General features: G+C 41.1%; 1 protein-coding gene across 6 annotated transcripts in view; it reads left to right on the plus strand.

Moving 5' to 3' along the window:
- LOC122401500 overlaps positions 1 to 18,965 on the plus strand; it is a 101,672-nt gene that overhangs the window by 24,425 nt on the left and 58,282 nt on the right. For 3 of the 6 annotated variants that reach the window (XM_043403667.1, XM_043403671.1, XM_043403668.1), the window contains exons 2-4: positions 4,264 to 4,307; positions 7,181 to 7,271; positions 16,489 to 16,497. In XM_043403667.1, coding sequence (XP_043259602.1) covers positions 4,264 to 4,307; positions 7,181 to 7,271; positions 16,489 to 16,497 — 144 coding nt within the window. The remainder of the gene's footprint in view (positions 1 to 4,263; positions 4,308 to 7,180; positions 7,272 to 16,488; positions 16,498 to 18,965) is intronic. The other 3 variants (XM_043403669.1, XM_043403673.1, XM_043403672.1) reach the window with 1 other exon arrangement.

Raw genomic sequence — 18,965 nt, forward strand, 5'->3', positions numbered from 1 at the left:
GACGTTAACTTTTGGTTAAACGGGGCGGAAAAGTATTACAATGGTTTACAAATCACTGTCTTGCAAGTCTGAAAAATCAGTGCTCAGGGCAGATTTTAGTACCGTATAATTTAGTTTTTAAATATTCTAGTAGCAGATATATATGTAAATATCTACGAAGAGTTCAAGATGACACTAAACGAAAAAAGTTAACAAAATCATATTTAAAAAGACGGTGAGATCAGGGAGATTAATATCATTAAAATAACAGAACGGGAAGTATATTGATTCGCGCTAATTAAAAACGACCTGCGAAAATGGCGAAGGCTCACGCCTTGAGAAACGTTGACGAAAGTTCGAAGTCATTCCTAACGTATCAATCTCTATTCACATATCATCTCGTGACCGATTTCCAATTATTATAGAAAGAAAAGGCAAATCGGTTACGTTTCTCCATCATCGAATCGTCGATCGCGAAACTCTTGGAGCGCAGACGAAACGACGACGATCTCAGAAGGCTTTATCACGAACGTCACCTCGTCGAGGCATCGCTACCTCAACATTACACGTAAAATTTACCTTAGAAAAGCGAAAAGCGAAGCAAGTGGTGAGCCCTGACCACTGTCAAGATGGCGGTCCATGCGAATCCGTAGTTTAATGCGCGTCGTACGAAATCATCGAAAAGGAGACGTCTTAGAGACGATTTTAGGCCGATTTCGGGGTTCCTTGGGAAGGGTGGACTCTGTCTGCGAAAATATCGCCGAACGATGATATTAATAATTAGTCAATATCGATGTTCCTTGTATCGTGCGTGCGGTGTCTCGACGAGCGGCCATCTTATCGCACAGTTTCATATCGTCGGTGTCGTTTTCCATTTTTAAGCATCCATATCATCGAGAGAGGCAGAGAGGATCGTTCGACCGCGTCTATCGACGCAGATAATCGCGGTCGAAGCCTTGCGAATTTCATAAAACTTCTCGATCGTAGTGTAAATTTAGCGGTGCTGGTCGAACAGCGTTTAGCGTTTAAGCAGAATTAAAGGAAGTACGTTGTTAAGGCCTAATAATAGATAACGGACAACTTGTTAGCGGTGTATAAGTACACGGTATTTTCGTTGTTAAGTAAACGCTTGTCAAAATTATACTCGCGAAGCGATGCTATTCCACTTAGATATGTAACGTATGGTAACTAATCAGTTGTAGTTAACTAGCCCTCGAGTGCGTCTCCGCGTCGTCGAGGATCGACAAACGCGTCTAATTTAACAACCTTTCTGCTCCCTCGAATCATTCGTTTACATCTCATCTCGCACTCCCGCCCGTAACCGAATAAATAAAACGTTTACGTTCTTCTTTCTTTCTTTTGGGGAGATCTATAAGCCCGTGTCTTATTGCTGTAAGAATTTTTCAACCAGTCGAGCTACAGTCGAATCAAAATCATCAGCTCGAGAACACTTGGGGGACCATCTGTTCTGTCTCAGGTTTTTTCTTGCAAACCTAAAGACACGAGCCCCGTGTCCTTAAAACAGTATCCAAGACTTGTCTGTAACGTCAGTCATGATCAACAAAGTGGTCTTGGGCGAACAATTGAGTTTCATTCGACTGTAGCTGCGAAGAAAACGGCGCAATATTCGCTCGAAAAATGATATCAGTATAGCTACAGAAACAATTATTTAATATATTTTAGCAGCCGATTTGGTACTAATTATTCTCGTCGTCCGGAAATGAACGTTCGTCGAAGGTAATTTTTCCATTGTTCGTTGTTGTTGTTAATTAAAACGGTCCACGCCAACTATCGAAGCCTTTGTGCACCTTTGCACCTTACAAACCGGACCGTATTACACCGTTATTTTTCCACGCCGGAAACGTTTGCAATTACACGTAATTTCTGTATGCAATTTCCGGTACAGATGTGACGCCGTTTATATACAACGCGGATGATTTAATTCCCTTGCATCCTATGGAAACGTTCGGCTGATACGATTAAAATGTCGCCGAGAAAATTAATTCGCATTACAAATTCCGTTTCTCTCGAGTCCAGCAAGAACTCGACGACAGTAATCGTGGGAAATTCATAACGTTTAATCGAACGTTGGAAAAAATGGTATGAAACAATTCTGCATAAAACGTACTTCCTGCGAAACTTCGATGATGCATAATTTTGCAAAATTAACGAGTCGCTTATGATAATGTAAACGTTTAATTATTACGCGTTTCGACCATGTTTATTGGGCCAGCGTCAGCAATATAGAAAAGGTATCCCGTTGATAATTAATGCGAATGTTTAATGACTGTAATTCATATTGGAAAGGAGAACGTAGTCCATAGTTAACTAAAATGTCGATTTGATTCACATCGATACGGTTCATCGAAAATCCTGTAACATTCCATCTTCTTCCATCCGTTTTTGTTGTTTCGAGCGCTAAAGAAAAATTGCTTCGCAAAACGCACTTGCTCCGAAGGACGAATCGAAAATTTGCGAACGCTTCCCTATTTTTGCTACGCGACTTTACAACCGCAACGACTGTCCCAGACCCCGCGCAAAAATTTCTCTCGACCGGGGACGTATCGTATTTCGTCGCGGAGACGCCACCGGGGGCGCCCACTTGGTGGCTAAACGCGAACAAATTAAACCGGGAGAAGAAACGAACAGAGGTGAGAAAAGAACGCGTTGATGCGAAATAGCTCGTCACGCCTCCGATGTTGTCTGAGCTTTCGAGAGAGAAACCCCCTAATCCGCACGACTGTTCGCGCGAACGAGTGAGAATTAGGGCAGCGAACGACGATACTGGGGGAGGTTGGGCGAGAGAGAAGAATAGGAACGACGATGGCGAACAAAGGGACGAAGATACCTGCGGCTCTAACTCTAAATACTTATACTTGTTACGCTATCCATAAGTTTATATTGTATCTCTATCGTGACAGAATTTACGAGTATTGTACGTGATATTATATTTATACGGGCTGTTACACACTATCTCCAATCTTCCATTTCTCCGTGCGACACCGGGCGAACGAGAGAGAAACGAGAGGAGGCGCAGGCGAGTGCAAACGCGAAGAACGGAGACCGGAAACTGGGGAAACGAGAGGAGGAACGCGGGAACAACGAGACTCGGCGTGGGTCCGCTTCCGGAGCGAACGTAACGCGTTGCGAAAATGGCGAACGAGATCCGGACGAAATTTTTCGCAACGTAGTGTCAAAGGCAAGAGGGCTAGACAATTTCAATTAAATGTCGGGCATCGAGACGTCGATACGTTTCTTCGAATTGGGCTCAAAACTTTTTATTAACGACCGCGCTGGAAAATTGGTTTTGGTTGGCCGCGTGTTTGGATGTCCATCCCTGATCGATAGAAATACATAAAACGCGTTCGCTGGAAAACTTTGTGAAATAAATTTTCTTAACGTACGACATTATTAGTCCTCGCGTTTCACTGCGCATGTACGACAAACGATTGATTGATAAAAGTTCTATCATTTCCAAACTTCGGTGACTGAGTGTTTGAAAAAAAAGAATCGTAAAAAAATACCCGTGTAAAAGGAGAGTAAGTGGATCGTTTCGAGTACATTCGCGACGGTTTTAAATGTCCAAACAGGCCATTAAAGTGATCGACATCGAGACGATTCAACCCCACCGGGTGGAAACGTCTTTCTCCGTTCACAATGGTTCTTAAAGCGAGTATTTCGATTAATGACCGCGCTGGGAACAAACGAATGTAAAAAGGATGTAGCCGAGAGATTAACCAGGAGTAGCTGGTGCATTTGACACGATGTTGGACCCGGAAGCGGACCGCTGTCGGGCAAAAACGCGTTCGCGGACAATGACTGGTCTGGAAGAAAACAGTCGGAGGCAAGGAAGGTCTTAATCCGAGTCAACAGCTGGGGGAACGGCGAGAAAAAGGTTTGCTGGAAAACAACCGGGAATTTCTTCCGTTTTCTGGTCTTTTTTGAATGCGAAGACTGCTTCCTCTCGAGGCCCCCGATCCGTGCTCGATTCTCCGTTTCATCCGGAGCTTTTCTTACCCTTAAGTCGTCGGAAAGAGACTGATTTGTGTACGGGACAAAGCATTGTGCGTGCACGGCCACGGAACAGAGAAAAAAGAAAAGTAAATTGTCGAAGATTCGGGAGTCGATCGGAGATTTCCGTGGCCGCGCGTAACCCAAAGACTGTGTACAATATTTTTTCGTACGCCTGCGCCGTCGTTCGCGCGAACGCGCGTTCTCCGTTTGGTTTTTCCTCGAACTGTTACTAGGCTTGTTTTTTAATAAACTTGTTTTTTTGTTTGTTAGAACGGCAGCGGACCTGGAGGCGAATCCGGCGGACGGGGGAACGGGTGAGTAAACGCAACGACTTCAAAGCGATCGTTGCATCCCTTCGTCCACTGGGGGAAATTTTCATTTTCTGATTTCCCCGCTGTTTGGTCCCGGGTTTTGCATACTTTTTGCACCCGGGTAACGGCTACTATCGGATATCATTTGGAACACGGATCGTTTGGTACGCGATACGACGCGAAAAAATAGCTTCACAGATCGTTCTTTAACTTTGCGTAATTTTTTTTATTCATTTTTATTGCGTAAAATTACACTGATTGATTCCAGAGTTCCGTTTGAATCGAAATTGTATAACTTTTTAATTAACAAATTCTCTGATATCAGACCTTCGAACTTCATTACACAGTACTCATTTTCTAAATATCATACAAGCAGGTAAGAAGTATTTCAGTCATCGTAGGCTCGAATTATTTATTTCTGCCGGCGACAGAAGCTGCAAGTTTACTTGTGAACCGTCCTCGTCCGGAGGGAGAGGTCTTGAGATCCTTTTTTCGGCGTCCCCGAATGCAGAAAGCGGGAAATTTGATAAGGAAAATTTGATTTCGCGAAACAGTTCTCCCCTCCCGGAGGATTCCAAGCTAAAATGAAAATCTCCGGGGTTCATTTTTCATCCAGTCAATAAAATCTGACGCGGAAAATTTCTATTAGCGTGCTCGAAAAATGGCGGAGAATCTCGTCATCGAGCCCTGCCACGACAGGATTCGAAGGCGGATTAACCGCATGAATGACGTCCTCTTTGCCTGTTCTTCGCTATAGTAGAACGGGGCTGTCTTTTCAACTTCACGTTTCTTTTTCCCGACACATTTTACGATAAATCAAGTCGTCGCGTCGGTGGGTTGAGCTCGTGGATTAGTCGCGAAAATAACGCGTCCAGAACGTAAAATGTACGAGAACATTTTGCGTACGCGTAGGGATCTTAACGACTTTCCCGCGATAAATCACGATACGCGAGTCGCTTCCCTAAAAGATCCGTGAAGCTTTACAAAACGTAAAATGATTCCTGTTCTGATAACAAGAAAATTGTTATTTCACGTGTTTCTTTATTTTTATTGTACTTGGTGTTGATAAACCATCGATTGAAAAATCATTTTCTTTCGCGTAATCTGACGTTAGATCGCCCCTGACCCTTTCACGACAAGGTTCATCAGACTGAAAGCTAAAGAACCATTTGTATAATTCCCTAGTCGTAAAAGTCGATCGTTTATTTGCCCAACGTTTAGACGATCGCGTTACGACCAGAATTACCGATCGCGCTTCGAATCGGTCACTCGATCCTTCCATTCTACCAGAAAGTAAAGCAATAAAATCAATTTATAGGTCGTCGAGTACGTCTATTACGGTGATTACTTAAAGAAACTCCAAAGGGCACGAATTCATATTATACGATCGGGGACAGTTGTAATTTTTAAAATAACAGAAATTTTTCAGTTTTTCTTTTAGCTCTTGTAGATTCATAGATAAACAGAGATTTGTCGAAACTGGGTCTTCCTGCAAAAGTACGAAAACTGTAATCTTAATTCGTCCGTGCGTGATATCGAGTTCGCGTGACGGCCTCTGTTCGAGTAAACAAATTAAAAAATAGAGAGACGATAATGGCGCGAAGCATCCCCGAGTGATGGATTATATTACACCATACTTAGCGAAGTTTTGCTCGGCTGACATTCAATCGCAGATCTGTTAACAAAGTTTGTGTAATTAAACGTGAACTCGAGGGAAAATTAGGTCGTCGCGGAAAACTATAAATCTTGGTCGAAAAATCGTCGAGACGCGGGTTTCAGTATTTATAGACACCTTATATTAATGGTGCTAAAATTTCTTAATGTTCAAAGATTTCTCAATCGATGGTGCAATTAAATTTCAACGTAAATATATTTGCAGTGGGATTAACCTTTCTCTAACCTTTTTAAAAATTTTACTTGTACGACTTTCCGAAAATCCAGCTGATTTTAGAAATTTTTTACGTTTGAAGTTTCTAATAAAATTGTTCTAACGTCAAGAGAGATCAGAAAGTATTTCAAAATAATAACGAAGATAGAAGACAGGATAAGGACGCGAGATAAGATTGCTTAAAATTCCCGATCGACTAAGTATCACGACAAGGTCTTCAAAGCCGTAGTTTCCAATTTCATTTGAAAGTTCGATTACTTTCGATCTAATATCGATTCGGGCTTCGGTTTAATTTGGAAAAGATTTATTACGATCAGATACTCCCTGACACGCGATCGCTGTACTATCGAAGTCTCCATAAATTCCAGAACGAGCCGATGATTTGAGGTTCGAAGGTTTTACGAACTTAATTACTAAATTACTTCGATTACGTAAAATGCAGGCTTCCCGATAGCGATCCGTCAAGTTTTAATCATGCACGACCACACTCTTTCCGCGAGCAACGATATCATACCGGAAACCTGTTGATATTCATCGCAATGGATCGTAAAATGTTATTACGCTCCTTTTATGGCCCTTTGTTTACCCCCAGGAAAATATATATTTGTAATAGTAAAATTGTAATCGACGAAATCTTTCTGGAGCATTATCGGTCTCGCAAATACACTTAAAAACGAAAATATATTACGCCGCTGAATTAATTCTATTTGGTTTTGGAATTGAAATAAAATCACTTGTCGGATTCCAGATTTTCAAAATAAATGCTTGTGTAATTTGAGAACTCGAACTATTTAAATGAAACTTATCGAGGTTTAAAATATATATATTACCGAACTTGAAATACATGAAACGTGATTCAAGAATTTTCGCGAATAACTTTTATATTTATAAACGTCAACAAGTCTCTCGATCCATGAAAAAGGGAATCTTGGTTAGCGATTATTATTGTATAATCGTTATTAAATTAATGAATTGTGTTCTCTTTCAGGCATCCTGGAGACAATCCTTTCTACAGCAACATAGACAGCATGCCGGACATTCGGCCGCGCCGAAAATCGGTGCCATTGGTCTCCGAGCTGGTACGTAATCAATTGTCCATTAATCCCGTTGAACGATAACTCGCGTCTACGAATACCTATATATATATATATATTATTAATACAAGCAACACAGAGGTGTACATACGAGACACGTATGCGCATCGCTTGTTGGCCGTCCAAATTCGTGAAAATTAAACAGCGTGAGCGACGTGTACCGTTCTCCTGGTTGATCGTCGTCGTCCTCCTCGTTCACTGTCGTCATCGACGTCGTCGTTGTCGTTGTCGTTGCTGCCGTCTTGGTCGTGGTCGTCGTCGAACGTTCCCGCGTATTTTTTCCCGCACAAAGCAAACCCCATCGACGGGTTAATTAACCAGCAAACGCTCTTTAATTAAACGCAACTCGTATTATGCTCCCTTACGCGTTTCCTACCTTTAATCTCGACCTTCCGATCTCTTTTAAAACACACAAATCTGTATTCTCCAACCTTTACGAAGATATTTACACGAATCAAACATTGGAACTTTGCTGTTCATTATACAGGGTGTTCGGCCACCTCTGGGGCCAAAACAAGACGAAAATCAAGAATATCAATTTCTTGGTTGAGGCTTCGTTAAAAAGTTATTAACAATTAAATTCAAAAATTTCAATTACAATAATTTTTTATCATTACAAATACCCCCGAAATCCTACGCACTTTCGAGACAAAAATTTCTTACCGAAAATCTAATTAGGTGCCTAAATTTTTCGACGATAAGAAAAAATTTCAAATCGTTCTGGAAAAATTATTTTCGGTTGCGGGAGTCGATTACGGGTTTTAAACGTTAATAACTTTTTAACGAAGCCTCCATCAACAAATTGGTATTCTTGATTTTCGTCGTATTTTGGCCTCTAGAATCAACCATTAAAATTTTTCCCAGGGATGGCCGAACACCCTGTATATTTAAAAAATCAAAAATAATTCTTGTTAAGGACGGTCGAAATTTGAAATAACGTTATTCGAACAACTATGTTAGACAAATATTGCCGCGATGTAATTCCGCGTGCAATGCTTGGCAAAACGCCCAAATCACCTTTGGAAAATGACACAGCTCACCCTCGAAATTCGATATACGTAGATCCTTTTGTTATAGAAATAAGTATTACTCATATGATGACAAACTTATTGACTCCTTTACGTGTAAAAACGAATGCGTCATACGCCCAGATCTAACTTCTCTGTACCTGAACCAAAAGTTATAAAAGCGTACCGCTCCTGGCCCTCCGTGCTCATTTTCACATTTGATTCTATACGAAGTGCATCAGCGTTCAGTCTCTGAATAAACCTTAAAGTATATTCTAATATCTTTGTCCGAGTACTTCCCAATTAAAATCATCCTAATATTGTGACGCCTCAACTATTTGGACGAGTCTGCAACTTACGGTATAAAAGTACGACAGAAATTTTCCGTTTATTTTTAAATAAATATGAGTTTTTTCTTCTCCGAACGAAGACTCGATGTTCCCCCGGTATCGATCGAGAACGATCACGTGTCGAGGAAATAATTTCGTCAATGGCCGCTCCGCGATCGCTCGCGATTCCTTCCGTCCTGATTTCCATACGCGAATTAAACGAGCCGCCGTTGTATTTGAAAACCGCGACTCGAGTACACCTGTTGTTCGATTTTTAGCTGTTCTACATCCCCGCCGGGGGCCAACTTTCCGCTCGAGATTCCCGCTAATGTTCGCTCGCGGACTGGAATCGACGACGCGGAATTTGCCGAATAAAGTTTTCCAATTAGGGATTCGGCCTTCATCGCGAAGCGACGCTTACCTCGGCGAAAGTGAAACCAAAATCTACGTCTTGCGTTTACGAGCAACGAAACTTTATCAATTTTCCATCCAACTTTCACTTTCCTCGCGTATCTTCGACGCTTCGACGAAAGCAACGTGAAACTCGACGAGATACAACACGCAAATTTAACGAGAAAATTTACAACGCGAAACTCGAACTTTAACGAACCCATTGGGCACTGGTATGAAAATCGAAAAATCAATTTTACGGGAACGTACAGTTCGAAATATCTATAAACAACAAAGAGCAATATTGTAAATTGAATTCGGTGGATATTTTCGTTCGAGGCAATATTTTACCGCGGAACAAATTAATTAAATTTTAATTATCTGCTCGTTCCCCGGAACTATTCCCTCGCAATTCGAGACAAGCATTAACCGGCTGCCTCTTATTTTATCCGTTTCGTTTTGCCGCCGTTGATATTCCCCGTCTAATTGAATCCTCTTCTCGAGCTTCGATTCAACTTCGCCGCGGATCTCGCGAAAGAAATAAGACCAGAGAGAGACTCTGGAAATAATCGAATACGGTCGTTTTTGGATACTCGTTGGACGAGATCACGACGACCACGACCGATGCCCTATCGAAGCTTCGTGTGACCAGTGCTTCTTGACCGTCCTGTCGGAGTGTGCTGTTCCATCCCGATTCCTAAAAATGTGCAACTTTGTCTGTGTCCTTGCCGCGGAACAGATGAATCTGTCGCTCTGTGTAAATCCTTTCTTTGTACGTCGATCTCGCGTTCAGGATCGGTCACGGTTTGCATCGTTCCTTCGCGTGGACCGTACTGTCTCTCTTCTCGCGATCGAATCGAGACCACCAACTTTCTTACAATAGAAATTCGAGACTCTGCTCTGATCAAAATCAAACAAATTGGTTTTTAAATAACAAAATTCCTCTCCTGCTTGCGTTGGTTATAACCACCTAATCCGATAACAAAATTATTTGAAGCTCTATAAACGTTAGAATTAATTTTCTATAAATATTTTAAAGAATCGTAAGTCTGATGTCTCGATGAGTTGCAAGAAGGCGATACGCGTATCGATGCACGAAGCGAAGCAGTACTGTTTGTTTCGACGAGTCCTGTCGCGCCCCCCTCACGTGTCCTTGTCGAGGATGTTAACGAGTTCCTTGGAACGTTTCCTGATCTCCCGTTCTCGAGCTCGATCCCCGCATGACGACGACGTCGAACGCGGCTATTCTGTCGCGAGATCGATAACTGTCGCGCCGTTCGCGTCGTCTTCGAGGGACGAGGCGGATCGACAGATCCCCGTCTTCGAGAAATGATCACGAACAGACAGGTCCCTCGAGGGTGGTTCGATATCGAGCGACGCGCCTCGTCGTGCAACCTGATTGCGTGTACTGCGTTATGGTGTTGCGTCGTTTTTTCGGTAACCTAATATTCTTCCATGGTTCGTTGCGGACGATTTGACCGATAAATCGATCGTTGACCACACCAGAAATTGCAATCGCGATTTAGAATCTCGCTTTGAACCGTTTCGAATCTTCTATTCGACGCCTGTACTCTTCCTAATGATTATCCGTCTGACCATATACGACACAGTACTACTCAATTCTTAAGCAACAGCACCAAGGCAAGAGTCAGCGGGACAGAGTTTTGTAAATTCATTCGTTTGTGTAATTCGCCATGCTCTGTCAATGAAATATAAAAATAAAAGCAATAATTTTTTTTTTTTGAAAAAAAATAATCCGAGTTTATATTTTTGTTAAATCAGGGTTAACGTTTCTCGCGCACGTGAAGAAGAGTCGAGACGATTAAAAAGTTGAAATTGAATTTAATTATATAGTTCGACGAATAATCTGCTGAAATCGCCTTTTGAAATTTGCATTGATAAAATTTATAATGTTCCCCAGCGACAAATCGAGGATTAACGGCGCGCATTTATTGCAAATCGTCTGTCAACGATCCATTATTTGTATACACCGTCCACTAGTGCTTTGCAGAGTATGCTCGTTCGACGTTATAAAATTTTCGATCGAAGGTTCGCGCGTCGGAAATGTTATCTCCGGTCCGGTGGGCCCGGAAATGTCGTGCGATTCAATTTGGGTTGACGACACGACGATTGCGTGTATAAAAATACGATTCCCATTGACTTTGAATACCGCGGCGCGTTACTTCTATTCTTTATCTGGAAAATTTAAAGCGATCGAATTCATCGAAACGTTCGCGCTCTGCGTTCCCAAAAGCAATTTTCAAATAAAGAGCAACATGGTATTTCACGAATATAAACAATTTATCTCGCGTTGTTCGCCCTCCGATTCGCAAATTTATTTCGTTCGTTCATAGTTGTTTCCGATGTATCAACGATTCAAAAGTTTATTACCATTTACGAAATTTACATTCTCGATTTCTAAAAAATATTTGCGTCGTCGTTCCACGATTGAATCGACACGCGCGGATCAACGCGACGTTCGCCAAGGATTGCGTCGAAACTCGACGCCACGAGACTTAATCCCCGCAGAAATCACAACCGCGGATGCCACTATCGCATCGTGAAAATTGAACTTCATTTAACGAAGTGTACCAAACCACCCCCCAAACCCCCCACCGCCCTTACGTTTTCGACAGGTCAATCGAAAATTGTTGAAAAGCCACGATTTGAAATTCAAACGGAGGAATGTCGGCCCTTATGGGCGCGGTTTGTTTGACGCCCGAACGATATTCGGAACAAAGACTACCAATCAGCCACTCCAAAACGAAAATGAATTTTTTACAAAGAGAATTATACATCAACTTATTAGAAGCTGATCTCCCGTGATATCGAATAACCTTATATTATGTACTTTTATTTTTGATATTCGATATTTAAGGAAAACAGAGACGAGTATGACTTGAATTGCTGTAGTTTCGAAAATAATAGAAGCAAGAAGAGATTCTGTATATTTTGGTTCGGTTCTATCTGCATTGCAGAAACAGTTATACCAAACATGAAATCAAAACTCGTCCGACAAAGCAAATTTGAAGCGGTTTATATGACCGAATTCCATTGTATTTTTTCCAATAAAGGAAATTTCGCTTTCGAGTTTCGAATATATTCTGTATTTTCTCGAATCAAGTCGATTCTGTTTCTTTGTCTCGGTTCGTCGTGAAACGAGCTAACAGAAAATATTGCAATATATTAGAAATATGAAATTACTGTATATTCCAACCATACCTACACTTAATAACAAATATACAAAATAAACAGAGCTAACAAATATTATATTAATTCCTTTGTTTCCACAATTCGTGCAACCACAGTCGATTTTCCTAAACAAATACTGTCGCCTGCTTTACAAATAAAATAAATTTTCAAAGTTCCTTTTTTTAATTTTTGATAGTTAATATATTCGTATTGAGGTGAGTTGATTCGCTCGATTTTTCAGTATTGAATTTTTGCTAGTTCGATCAAAGGACGATTTAACTATTCCTACCACGACCGGTCAAATGACCGTTTTTTAAATTTCGTTTAGAATTTCCTATATACAACGTATTTGCATCACCTTTAAACTTCACGACTTTTCCTAAAATATACTTTTATAATACTTTTTTCAATATTCACTTATTTTTTTATTGTTTATTTTCTGAGAAAAATTTGTAGTCTGTCTTACCTACTACAACCGGTCATTTTACCGGTTGAACGATTTATATCTTTTTGTAACAGTATTATCTCGAAGACTCAATTCTGAAACTATAAAGTTGTTACAAACGAAAGTTAATACAATTGTGGCATGATTTTAACTGAAAAGTGCCTTCCATAGACTGCTTTGGGCACTTTCAAGTGTTTATAATCCTCACTCGCCTATCGGCCTTATGGTGTTTATTTGCCAGACTGGTATCTAAAGTGGTCCAAAACCTCGGATTTTCTTACACCGTCTTATCTATTATAACTGTAAAATAAATAAAATCATAACCGCAGGGGATGCCTAAACGACTTCTCACGAATTCAAATCAGTAAAGTCTTGTGATTCGAACAGAGAACATCAAAACGTGAAAGTTGCCTGGATCATATTCGGTAGTCGTTTATTATTTTATATTTTTATTCTATCATTATTCTACTCTTATTTTATCTGAATAAAAGAAACTATATTTTTATACTGTAAAATTGGCTATTATCTTCATTCTATATTAAAAAATATAAGTTTTGCTGAAAACCGGTCGTTTGACCGGTCGCGGTAGGAATAAGTATACGTGAAGTGTCGGTAGGAATAGTGTTAATCTTAATAATCTAAAAGAGAGCGTCGAATTTCGAGTTTCTCTCGGTCCGGACAATATTTTCGCGGGCAGATTTCTGTTACAACGATTCAGTGGCCTAAAAACCGTCTTAATTGTGGCGGAAGGCGTACCCGCCGCGAAAAGCTTCAACGAGATTTTCTGTCGGACACGCGGCGTAGCATGTAACAGCAATTACCGGCGTGCTCGAGACGACGTCGTATTTCAAAAAACGGCCTGCTTACGTCACGCTCGCCCTTGCAGCATCGAAGCTCGCGTGTTCGCATAACGACTTAACATGAAACTCTTGAGGTACACCCCCGATCGTGCAGGGTTTTAAAGAAATACTCGCAGCAACGTTATTTACGAACCGAGCGCGTAACTCTTACGTGGTATTCGAAAACTGATAGAAAAGAATATGAATATCGACGCTCTATCGTGGTAGAAATTCAATGCTGAAATTCGTAGAGTAAACAAATATAGTAACAGAATAAAACGGTCGAATACAAAACGCTGCTAAGCGATCGAATTATTCCTACCATTGTTTATCGAATCGAAAATATCTCTATTATTGCTTTCACGTCTCGCCCACTTGACGATATATCGATTTGAATCTTGCTTTCAGAAATCCTCTGGTAGACTAAAATTACCAATTTAATCGTTGAAAATGTTTATATATACGATTCTTGTTTCTCAATATTCATTTAATAAACGAACGTGGAAAGTAGCACAGAATTCTATTTAGAAATGAAATTTCCATGAGGCTGTGCGCTCTCGAAATCTCGGAATCCGTACCAGAAAAAGTAACCTTGTAGAAAATTATTCTGATATCACCGTATTCGATTATACACACCATGCAACTTCGTGCTCGGGATACCTGTTTCAAGGGCGAGATTTAATTTAATATTCTAATTTTAAACGTCTTACCTTGCGGAATAAGAAGTCTGCAGTTTCTAAAAAAAATGTACTTTATAAATTAGACTATCAGTATAATAAATCACTTCATTTAAATATTTCTCTTATATAATAATATATAAATTTCTGTTCAGGTCTGACCCAAGTCTGTACAATACTACCTAAATTTCCCCTATTTCATAACTCAATCTACTCTAGCTACCCTTTTCAACTTATTCCCCAATCTCTGAAAGCATACACACATACACACGTGACCCAGCTAATACCAAAGTAGTCCCCTAACGTAATTCGAAACTATCCAAAACTATGAACACTGGAATATACAAGCCTCTCTAAACTTACTTCTGGCCGATAGTTTGACCTTTAAAATTCTTTTTCTTGAAACGACGGGGTCGGGCCGCGGTCCCACCGAAACAGGAAGTTTCACGAGACCGCGGAAAAAAGTTTTGCGGCGTCAAACCAAGTCTCGCCAAGAGGAAAACATCGATTTTCGCTCGACCCGTTCGGTATATGTTCTATTATATGTGAGGTATAGTGCAACCGATAAGGGCGGACTTCCCTCAAATTACGTTCGTTTCCCTTGACGAGAGATTCGTGGAGAATGAAATAATTTCCACGAAGGAAGCGCGGATTGCTGCCGGAATATTCATGAGGTCCGGTTTACTGTCACGCGTGTAAAATAGGGAGCTGGGAAGATCAGTCCCCGGATTAAACGTCGTCGTTGAGAGTTTCTAGCCAGCCATCGTCACAAAATGTATTTCTAACCATTTTTTTATCTCGAGCGATTTTAACAACAGCACGTAATAAATTCAGGTTGTTCGCAAAGGCTGAATTTAATGGCCGCGCAGATCGACTGTATCAATTATATAAAAACCTCATAAATTATTTTTTGATCATCTTATTGCAAGCTTTTTAACGAAACTGTCAGCAAGTGTACATGTAGGACTGCAGTGATAGTAATGTCAGAGTACTCCATGCAAAATTACGGGATTTCGGTATTATGATTTATATTATAGATTTAGAATAGAATTTCAAGTACGATGATTTATGGTCTCCTGGCATCATTTTGAAAAGGAATTCCAATCCTCTGCAATAACAGGGCTGGCATTGAAGATACCAATGCCAGTTCCTTGAATGCAATGAATTTCATTCGTCACGTTTGATCTCGTAATTATTGTTAAATCATCTCTCGTCTCCGAAAACGTGCCATTGCTCGAAAGTGGCGATAGAAAAACGGGCTATGCGCTTGTTGAACTATGGCTTTAAACGTGGAATTAAAATTTGATTTCCAAATGTGTAAAAGCGTTCAGATTTAAATTTTATCGCTTTGAAAGTGGACGTAGCGAACAATGAAATTTCAATTCCAATCGCGTGTTCCTATCAGTGTTGGTAATATTTAAATAATCCAATTATTAAGACCATAATACTATAAGTATATCTATAATTCGTAGCTACCGAGGAATGAAATTTTCAGAAACTATAACTGATATTTTCTGGTTTATTAATACATGTAAATGTGCTGGAATTCGAGACACGTTGTATCTTCCAATACTGATCTTTCTTTCTCCCTTCTGTACCGCCTCGAATCTCTCGATTGTCAACCCTTTAGAAATCGACCCGTGTCTGTGAACCTGTATGTTCGATGTCGACAATTTTTCTCTTGATTGTTGTGTACCGTAACCTTGGCCCTTGACACCACCCGCGTCCGTGAGGTGCATCGTCCTGCCGAATCGGACCGGAAACGAGAGCCCAGACGCTAGACGGAAAGCCTTGAGAAATCACTGGAATCGGCTTTTGTTCAACATTAATTATCAGACGCGATTTCCGGGACGACTAGCGAAGATTATGAAAATGCAAATGCGCCTTCGCGTTCCAGAGATTTCAGGATTTCCCGTTCACCGTCCAGGAATAATCTTCCGCGACGAGAATAAAAAAGATTGCATAATTAGAAACCTCATTCACGGACCAGCAAAACGATAAATAATTTTTAATCGTATAAAACTTAAAAGACAGAGACGAGCGAAGATTATTCTTGGCGACGAGTCGATCCCGATTCATGTTCCGTGCCTCCCGTGTATCTAATCTCTTAATGTGTCTGTCATCCGTAACGTACAAAGCATTAAAACCAAAAAAAAAAAAAGAAAAGATACTAGAAAAAGATGCAAGCGATACACGTACTAACCGGCATATAATGCCATTTTCTTTGTTTGTTCTCTGTGGCGCCCGTTGTTGTATCCACCTGAACACCTGAAAAAAACAAAACCACTCACTGAAAAAAACCTCTCAAAAATTCTACCTCCAGGTCTTGAAGGTACTAATTAAATGCCTCCTTAACGAAGTTAAATAAAAGGCTTGTTTCGCCGTACGTAGCGCATGCTTCGCCGAATCTGTTGCTCACGGTTTCTCTCACGTTTTCAGCTCGTGCGTAGCGCACATTTCGTTTTCTCTCGACTTTGTTTCGCACATAGCTCGACATTTACACGCCAACCTTTCGTTGTTTATCTCTTTTGGTTACGTTCTAACGAACCCCACGACGACTTTGGTTATGCACGTCCCGTCGTTCGCGCGAGCAACGCGACCGACGATAATCTGCTTAAATGTTCGCGCCGTAATTCGCAACGACGTAACGGAGAATTTCTAATCGAAGGATTACAGCGACATTGCGTTCCGTGCTCGTTTCGCGTGCCGGGAGGCAATTATCCCCGAACGCACTGGCATTGCCGTAATTAGCGAAGAGGAAAGGGCTTTCCGACGCTTCAATTTTCAAAAACGAAGGAAGCGTTGCTCGCACGTTCTGTAGTTTGTCGCCCATCGGCGATATTTAACGTTTTGCTCGTCACTATTTGCCGTAGTCTGTGTACAAGTCTATTTTTATGACAATGTCGACGTATCCACGCGATTTCCGGAGACACCAAACCATTGCTTGTACCGAATGCAAAAGGAGGTGATTCTACGTGTAATAATGTATCGAGAATGTAGAATAATTTTTTTTTATACGGGCCTCCGTTTTCGAGAAAATCCAAGTCGAACGTTCACCTTGCTATTACTACTCGTCCGACCATACCTCGATATTTCTACTTGAACTAATTTTCTCATGCACTGCAGACGGTATAGCGTTATCTGTTTCAACCCTAACTTACTATTATATCATTTCTTGGAACCTTGTGAAGCAGCCAATACCGTGCCAACATCCAATTTTACAAATTAGACCGATGCAAGTAGAAACAACGAATAATGGTCGGACGCGTGACCGATGAATTTTCACGATTAATTTAATTTAATAGTGAAAATGTTATTCTACGTTTTCGATCGACATTCGCACACACAATGGCGTAAATTTTTTTGCGCCTGAAATTTTCAATCACTCTACGGGAATAATCCAATTTACAATTATAAACGAGAAGATTCTCTCGAAGATGCTGGACGCGTCGTCGTTTCATTTGGTATTTTAATATTCTGAATGTACCCTCGCGTGAGATTGTTTTGTCACGATGATCGCATGCACAAGTAGACGAAATACCGTAGTCAGTAGGTGCGTTATCGCAGTTTTATTGTAATTAGACGATTGATCTCGCGTAGACATGATGATCCAACGACCGCATATCGCGTATACGTCAACGCACCGGTTCTTTTCCTTTTGGCGCTATTCCTTTCTCTCTAATTCTACCTTTTTCTGCAAAACGATGCCTTTTTGTTCGGAGAAACGAGAAAGGGACAGCAAACGCACTTTGAAGAAACGAGGACATGCGTGTGCCCAAGTTCTTCGGACGGAGAAAAGAATTAGACTAAAAACAGAAGATAGAATGTTATAACGACTAGTTTTACAATGCCCTTCGCATAAAATAAAATATTCGATCAACGATGGTCGTACGCTTTGTGTACTCTTCGTGGAATCTCCAATTAATTGTCCAGTATGGGGCAAACATTTTCAAATTTACCCTATCGATTCGATATTTAATTTAATTTTATCAAATTTAATGGATCGGAAAGTTAATAATGAAGTTTAATATCGCCTCGAAGAAGACTCGAGCGAATGAAACGCAACGATACACGACCGTTGTTAATTTAGTATTTTATCGTACAGGATTGTGGCGAGGATCCGTCCTCTGGCGTAATTTCCTCGAGAGTTTTGGGTTTCGCGGAATCGAAACGCGGCGAAAAAGTACGATTGCGAGCTCGAGGTGATCACGGTGCCCCGTGCGGAAACGCTTGACACGCAAGGAGCACGCTTAAAGAGGGTAGAAGAGCTGATAGAAAATACGAAAGAGTCGACGCGCGGAAATTAGTGCTCGGAATTAGCGTCTCTGTCCAACGGAGACGAGTACAGTAGCGCATGCACCGAGCACGGGGCCCCGTGCATAATATCTTAATTGAAATCTAGCCAGCCGCAATTCCTACAGCGGCGCACCTGTCGGGCGCCATAAGCTAATTGGATTAGATTCCCGGTGTAGAGATTCACCATTTCCATCTCGCTCTGCCTTTCACCGTCATTCCACCATTAATTTGTATTTCTCACGTTTCCGTTCCTCCACGCCCATCGTCTTGGTACGAGTTTACATTTTCATCCGACCGTTTCGTTTCATTATCTTTCGTCCTATTGTCCGCACAGTTCCATCATCGACCTCCCCCCTCCCCCCCTCCCCCACCCCTTCATTTCGCTTTCACCAAACTCCGTCCATCTTCTCGTCTTTGTTCCATGACGTAGGTTCACTCGACTCGTTCGCACTGATTCCGTTCCATCACTGTCTAGACGATGTTTTAGTACGGATAAGTGTTTTC

The sequence above is a fragment of the Colletes gigas genome, unplaced genomic scaffold (genome assembly GCF_013123115.1).
Source record: "Colletes gigas isolate AHSC1104 unplaced genomic scaffold, ASM1312311v1 Colletes_gigas_Sc00025, whole genome shotgun sequence".
Lineage (NCBI taxonomy): Eukaryota > Metazoa > Arthropoda > Insecta > Hymenoptera > Colletidae > Colletes > Colletes gigas.